The sequence below is a fragment of the Ursus arctos genome, unplaced genomic scaffold (genome assembly GCF_023065955.2).
Source record: "Ursus arctos isolate Adak ecotype North America unplaced genomic scaffold, UrsArc2.0 scaffold_18, whole genome shotgun sequence".
Taxonomy (NCBI): Eukaryota; Metazoa; Chordata; class Mammalia; order Carnivora; family Ursidae; genus Ursus; species Ursus arctos.
This window is the reverse complement of record NW_026622852.1, coordinates 49,077,887-49,085,566: the sequence shown is the minus strand read 5'-3', so window position 1 is coordinate 49,085,566 and position 7,680 is coordinate 49,077,887. Positions and strand designations below refer to the sequence as shown.

Here is a 7,680-nt window from a genome sequence, read left to right as displayed (position 1 = left end):
CACCACGTACAGCTACTGGGACCGCCGTGCACACTTATACTTCCTCCGTGTAGCCGCTCTCCCAGTGCGCGCTGGTGCCCACGCTAGTCACCTGATCCCCCGGCCGATCCCATTCTCATCACGCACAGCCGCAGGGGCTCACAGCCTCACACTTCCATGCACATGGTGACACTCACACAGGCTCATGCCGGGTCACTGCAGAGATGTGCCACCCTGGAGGGGCGCACCCGTACACACACTGCCCCCCCAATGACATCGTTGTACAGTGACGGTAATGCACAATCACGGCCTCACACAAACAGCACGCACTCTCACACTCACACGTGTCTCATGCTCACAGTCGCACGTGGGAAGACAGATCTGCACACTTTGTCCCAGTGTCCCCTCTGGCCTCGCCGCATTGCAGGGGGGAACAGCAGTGGGGGCCCCGTGTGCTCTGTCACTGGAGTGTCTGAGGAGGGAGTTATTGGCCACAACTTATGGGGTTTGGGGCCCTGGGAACACTTTAGCTTTCCCCCGCAGAGGCAACACCGCGCCTTCCCCAGGCCCTCACCCCTGGGGCAGGAGGCAGCTCAGCTCTGGGCCTTGTTATTTTTCCTCTCTAGGGCCCAATTTGATGGGAGGAGGGGTGGTTGGTGCCGCCTCCAACTCAAGGGACCTTCAGGAGCTCATGCACAGTGAGGGTGCCGCCCCTCAGTCCCTGTCCTGTGAAAGCCAGAAAGAAGGGTCAGGCTGACTCCTGAGCCCCAGGCAGAGTGACTGGGGCTGGGGGCAGGGGAGCCCGGGGTCTACAGCAGTAGCTTCCTGGGCCACCCTTCCTGTACCCTCCGCTGTTGCCGGTGGCTTCTTGTAGGAAGTGGAGGAGTGTGGGAGGGATTGGTGACTGGCGATGTGTATGGCTGTGTGACTGAGGATTGGATGCCTGCGTGTGGAGAGAGTGATTGTGTCTCTGTGCAAGCAGCTCGAGTGCGTGTCTGAGTGTGCAGCTGCGTCTGTGTCTGTGTGGGTGGCCAAGCCTAGGAGAGTGTTTCTTTGTGCATGGATGTTTCTGTGTTGGGGAGGGGCCTGTGTTGCTGGGTGTGTAGTCGACAGAAGGGAATGGTGCTGTGTGCAGCATTCCAGGCAGGAATGGCTTTGCATGACTTGGTGTCAGAACAACCATAAAGGGTGGTTTGGAACATGAGCACTTTCAGTGATTCCCTAGTGCCTGCTCAATAGAGTCCACATTCCCCTACTCGAGACCTCACCCACGGTATCCTTCTCAGACCCTCAATCTTCATCCTTCCCTCTACTTTTTTTCTACTATGTCCCTCTCAAGCCAGTTCAGTTGGTGTCCTTAAAGTCTACTGCACTCTGGGCTCATTTCATGGCCACGTCTTTGGGTCCATTTGTCCTTCCCGCATGGACTGTTCTTTCCCAATTCCCACCCACCCTGTAAGGTCCACCTCACCTTGTGCAGTGAGTGCCCTAAATCAGACCCCCAGTTCCACCCCCCCAAGCCTGCTCTTGTCCTGACTGCTTATCTTGGTAAATGGTTGAAGGAGGTTTAAAAGGGAAATATTTGAATAGAATTGGGGAAATTTACTGGACATTTCACTTTGGGGTCGAGAATCTGTTTCTTTTCCCTTATCCTCCTTATTGGGCTGTTACTGCCTTCCAACCCTTCCCCTTCTCTTTTGTTTGTTCTATCAAATAGGCCCAGCGTAGTAGCCTGCAACCTCACGTTAATGTGTAGGGTTTCTGTAATTAGTGCATTATTATTATTAAATTATTTCTGCAATTATTATTGTCATTATTGCTGTTCCACTGATGCTAACCATGTGGGAGGACCCATGGACATCCTGTAGGGCCAAGACAGTGGAAGGGACCAGAAGCCTCTAGTAACTTCCCTGATTGTGGTGGGGCCTATACATATCATGAGAGCCCAAGAACATGCACAAAGAAGAAAAGACCACAGAGGAGGTCTTTAAGCATAAACATTATGGAATTGGGGGCAAACTTCATATTCTCAGTCTGGAGGTTGCCAACTTTTCTCATAATGCTTCCGATCGTTGTCATGGCACGTGAGTTGTTACAGTGGTAAGGAGGCAAGGACTGGGAAAAGATTATCAAAGTCTGTGATGGGAGGAAGGATTTTAATGTAGGTGAACTTTTATCGTAATATGCTGACCTAGGATATTGTACCCTCTGCCGTTGAGATGCGAGCTCATCAGGAGGTGACCAACCATTCTGATTTTCCCAGCACCACACAGGTTCTTAGGACATGGGACTTGGTATACTAAAACTAGGACAGCTCTGGGCAAACCAGGACAAGTTGGTGACTCTTTCAGGAAACCTATAAAATCCTCTAAGACATGAAGAGACAGTTTTGTGCATATCCCTCCCTCCATGACACTAGGACCCCCAAGAAGACCACAGGTACTGAGAGGGAGCGTCCTGGTCCTGGTAACAAGGAGCGTCACCTTCCTAGGGAGCTAGGCTGAACTTTCGGTCTTCCTGTAGCCTTGGTGCCCGGGGGCTGATTTCTCTTTGAACGGAAATTGGAGTGGTGAGGTGGAGGAAGGAAGAGACTCTGTGGGAAGCCATTAGAGTTTGAAACCACATCTCTCCACCCCTGGTCTCATCACAGCCAAATCAGGGGAACTGGAGGGGGTATCAGCCAGGAGCTGGCATTGGCTCTGGCCATGCTCCATCTTTCCTCCACTACTGCTCTAATTCCCGGGGTCCATTCCTGTCCTGCTCCTCTGCATGGTGGGACTTCCCAGGCAGAATGCAGTGCTTTAGCCTCACCCATGTGTAACTGAGTCAGGAAGACAAAGTCTGTCAAAATTGTGAACTCTGGGTAGATGAAAATCCCAAGAGCATTGGGTCAGAAGGGTCCAGAGTGACCCCAAGCTGAGAGCACCGTGGTTACCCAAGAGGTCAGGGTTATGGCATTCCCTCTCCTAACACTGATTCTGCCTCTGGATGTTGTAATCTAAACACAGAGCAGTTTATTGTACTGGACCACATGCTAATCTGAGTATGTTCCTAACTGTGAATGAAATGTAAATGCAACAATAACCGTCTTGTACCTCTAAGCATGAATCATTATCTATAACACAAAATAAATTTTAAATTAAGACCCAAGACATGTCAATTTGATACTTAAAATACTCTTCTCATGTCTAACTCTCATCTACTTCCGAATCTAGATTAAGTGCAATAATAACTTTAGACCATGACCTATACTATTCACGAACCTTATCCACACATCAATTTAATTTATCTAACAGATCTCTGATATGGACTACACTCTAACCCAAATGTACTCTAGCAGTAAAAGTGAAACCTGAACTCCAGCCTTAATTAGTCCTGTACTCTAAAACTAACCCTCAATTATTTCTAATAAGAGCTCAAGTTTATCCAAATTCCGACTCCCAAATTTATCCCAAACCTACTACTAATTAAAATCAACCAAATGTATATAACTTCAATTCAATCCTTAATTTATCTGATTCCTTTTAAATTCCAAATCCAGCCCTGGCTCTGTCTTTACCCTAACTGTAGCCTTTTCTTCCTTCCTTTCTTCCTTCCTTCCTTCCTTTCTTTCTCTTTCTTTCTTTCTTTCTTTCTTTCTTTCTTTCTTTCTTTCTTTCTTTCTTTTTCTTTCTTTCTTTCTTTCTTTCTTTCTTTCTTTCTTTCTTCTTTCTTTCCTTCTTTCTTTCTTTTTCTTTCTTTTTTTTTTTAAAGATTCCACTTATTTAACAGAGAGACAGAGACAGCCAGTGAGAGAGGGAACACAAATGGGGAGTGGGAGAGGAAGAAGCAGGCTCCCAGCGGGGCAGGGAGCCCGATGCGGGGCTTGATCCCAGGACTCTGGGATCACGCCCTGAGCCGAAGGCCGACGCTTAACGGCTGAGCCACCCAGGAGCCCCTATCCTAACTGTAGTCTTAAGCATAACCAGAACCCTAGTCCTAACCCTATTCTAACCACATCCATAATTCTGACCCTTTCCTAATCTTATCATATGCCTGACTTAATGTAGCAGGGGCCAGATTCTAACCTAACTATTGGATTTTAAGGAATGAGGCTGTGTTTGTTCCTGTGCTGTTCAGTCAGTTCCCCGAGAGATGGAATATATAGGCTAATAGGGAGGGGTGTTTGCTTTATCAGATTCAGTCCCATTCTTTGGCATGAGTGGGTTCTGAAGATGCTCTCTTGGGGTCAAAGAGAGCAGGAGCAGCCTCACTGGTCATGAAGAACCTTAAAAGGGCAGGAATCTAGGAACACTTGGAGCCAACACAGTTTTTACCTGGTGTTTCTGGGAATCAGCCTTCTAGAAGTACAAGGGGCAAATACTTCCAGCAAGTTCACCTGGTAACATCTAGGGCCTCAAGTTTTGAACACTGAGGGACCTAAGGCAGCTCACCAGCCACATTAACCTGACCTTGGTTCTGGCTCTAGGTCTTGTCCTAGATTAACCCCCTTGGGAGATTCTTGCCCCCCTTCTGCAAGCTTCTCCCCCTTTCTAGTCCCTTCAGCAATGGCGAGAGACACCCAAGCAGAGGTTCATCTATCTTTACCCACAGTGACAGGGGCCAGAAAGCATCCTCTTATCTTGTCATAGTACTCACCAAGCTCCTTGGACTCTTACTGGTGCTCTGGACCAGGGCAGCAGAATCGGCTCCAAGACCTCCTGACTGCCTCCTTGACTTCCTTGTTGCGGAGGCTGTAGATGAGTGGGTTGAGAGCTGGGATGACAAGAGTGTAGAACAGAGATGCCATCTTGTCAGTGTCCAGGGCGTAGCTGGAGCTGGGACGCAGGTACATGAAAATGAGCGTCCCATACAGCATGGCTACAGCCGTGAGGTGAGAGCCGCAGGTAGAGGCTGCTCGCTGACGGCCCTCCGCCGAGCGCATGCGAACCACAGCCCCAACAATGAAACCATATGACACGGCAATGACCAACACAGTGGCTGTCTGGATGAAGCCACAGACAGCGAAGAGGAGGAGCTCGTTGAGACTGGTGTCGTTGCAGGAGATGGCCAGCAGCGGAGGGATGTCACAGAAGAAGCTGTTGACCTCCCGGGAGCGGCAGAAGTTCAGGCGGAAGGTGAAGGTCGTGTGGATAAAGGCACTCACTGCCCCGCCCAGGCCTGATGCTCCCAGCAAGGCCAGGCATACACGCCGCGACATGGCTGTCATGTAGAGAAGAGGGTTTCCAATGGCCACGTAGCGGTCATAGGCCATGGCTGCCAACAGGCAGCACTCGGCATCAGCCAGCCCTGCGAACACAAACATCTGGAGCGCACAGGCTGTGTAAGGGATGGTGGCGCGGGGCAGCAGCAAGTCCACTAGCATCTTGGGGCCAATGGCTGAGGAATAGCAGGCATCCAGCAGGGAGAGGTTGGCCAGGAAGAAGTACATAGGTATTTGGAGCCGGGCATCCACACGGATCAGCAGCACCATGCCCACATTTCCCAGCAGGCTCACCAGGTAGACTGGCAGGAAAATCAGGAAGAGGGTCATGCGTAGGTCCCAGCGATCCGTGATGCCCAGGAGGATGAATTCAGCAGGGGTAACCCAGGTGAAGTTCTCTGTAGTCATCCTGCTGGACAGAGACTAAGGACAGGTAAAGCAAGAGGGATGTAAGAGATAGGTTATGCCCATCATGGAGGACGGAGGAGAAAGCACTGGGAGGCAGGCAGACTCAGGCTTCCATCCTACTCATGTAACAAGATTGCTATGTGTCATTGGAGAAGTCACATAACCTCTCCAAACCTTCCTTTCTAACTCTGATGAGTCACTGCAACATAACCTTACTGAGGGCAGAAATCTTGTCTGTCTTATTCCGTTTTGTATCCACAGTACTGAGAACATTGCCTAGCACATAGTAGGTGCTCAACAAATGTTTGTTAAATGAACGAATGATGGGTAGGGTGATAGTTAGCATCTGGCCAAGGATGGAACACTCTGTGACTCCAGATGCATTCTGCTTCCCAGTTTCCTAAGGAGGGAAAGAGACAATGAAATGGACAGAAAGAGTCTCCTGACCTAAAAGGGTAACTAGCAATGGGTCTTGAGGTTCTGGGAGGACACATTTCCTTTGGAGTAAGACCTGGGTGAAGAGAGTGCAGAAGTGGTCTAGTATCTTAGGGAGACAACAAGGAGTGGACAGAACAGAAGGTTTGAATGTATTCCAGGGCCAGACTCTCCACCTCTCCGAGCCTCAATTTTCTCATCTGTGTAATGGGAAACAAGGGTGCAAGGATTAAATGAGATAATGCATGTGAAGGACCTCTCTTCCACAGGGCCTGGTACACAGTAGGCATTTTCACGAAGGATCAATGAACTGAACTGAGCTAATGCCTTGCTTCACTACTGGAAGGAAGCATCTTTCAGGCAATCAAAAGTAGTGTAGTTTCCAGAAAGTGTAACATGGCTTCACACTCTTGTGCCTTTGCACTTGCTCCTTCTGCCTGGAATCCATTTCCTCTTTGTGTGTTTAGCAAAGTGGATCTCCGAGGCTTACCTAGTGCACGCCAAGGGAATGAAACTACTCCCTTGTTTGTGCCCTGCTGCACTGATGCTTATGTCTGTCATGGCACATCAGCCTTCTATTCACACATTTTGTGTCTTTCTCTCCTGTGGGCTTGGAGCTCCTTGATCCAATATTCATTCAACCAACATTTATCGAATACTACATCACACTAAGAATGGCCCTGCAATTCATTTGTGTATCCCCAGGGTTGGTGTATGATCAGCGCTCAGTAAGTGTTAGTTGCATGTATAAAAGTGAAGCGTATGAACATAAGCAGCACACAGACTTGGTTTTGAGTCGTTTCCACTGCTTTCTGGTGTGTACATTTGGGCAAGTCACTTCTCTCAGCCTGTTTCCTATGTGTATGCTAGGAATCAGACTATTTCTGTTGGAGGGTTCTAAGAGGCTTTAGGTGTGCGGCATGGGGCCTGGAGCTAGGTAAATGCTCTTCCCCTTCCTTAGAAGTTTAGGAAAATCAGGAAGAGGGTCACGCGTAGGTCCCAGCGATCCGTGATGCCCAGGAGGATGGGCATGTGAAGGACCTCTCTTGTGTTTGGCACCTACTTGTGCCTGGCGAGGAGGATGATCTTCCTACAAAGCACAGCTTGGATGAAAAAATTTCACGACGTCACATGTTGGTGAGGTCGTGCTGGTGGAAATGTAAATTGGGACATTTGAAAGAGAATCTGGCAGTTAAAGACCCACAGTGTGCATACCCTAGTGTCTTAATCTGCTGGGGCTGCTATGAGCACCCTAGACTGCGTGGCTCAAACAACAGACATTTATTTCTCAGGGTTCTGGAGGCTGGGAAGTCTGGGACGAGGGTGCCAGCATGGTTGGCTTCTGGTGAGGGTTCTCTTTTTGACTTGCTGATGGTTGCTTCCTTGCTGTATCCTCAAACGGCAGACAGAGCTGGAGAGCAAGCTGATCTTCTCTTACAAGGGCACGGACGCCATTATGAGGACCCCACCCTCATGACCTCATCTAAACCTGATTTCTGTCCAGAAGGCCCCACTTCCAAATACCATTACACTGAGGGGTAGGACTTCAATATATGAACTGGGGAGGACACAATCGGTCCATAACACCTAGTAATTCTCCTTCTGGGTGTTTATTTTGAAAACTCTCACACACGTATACAAGGAGATATGTGCAA

The 7,680-nt window shown here is 49.2% G+C and overlaps 1 protein-coding gene across 1 annotated transcript; it reads right to left on the bottom strand.

Moving 5' to 3' along the window:
* Positions 1–4,633: 4,633 nt before the first annotated feature.
* Positions 4,634–5,590, bottom strand: LOC113266624 (olfactory receptor 5C1). The gene has a single exon (XM_026514357.2). It carries the CDS (start codon positions 5,588–5,590, stop codon positions 4,634–4,636), a length of 957 nt encoding a protein of 318 aa, XP_026370142.1.
* Positions 5,591–7,680: the final 2,090 nt, after the last annotated feature.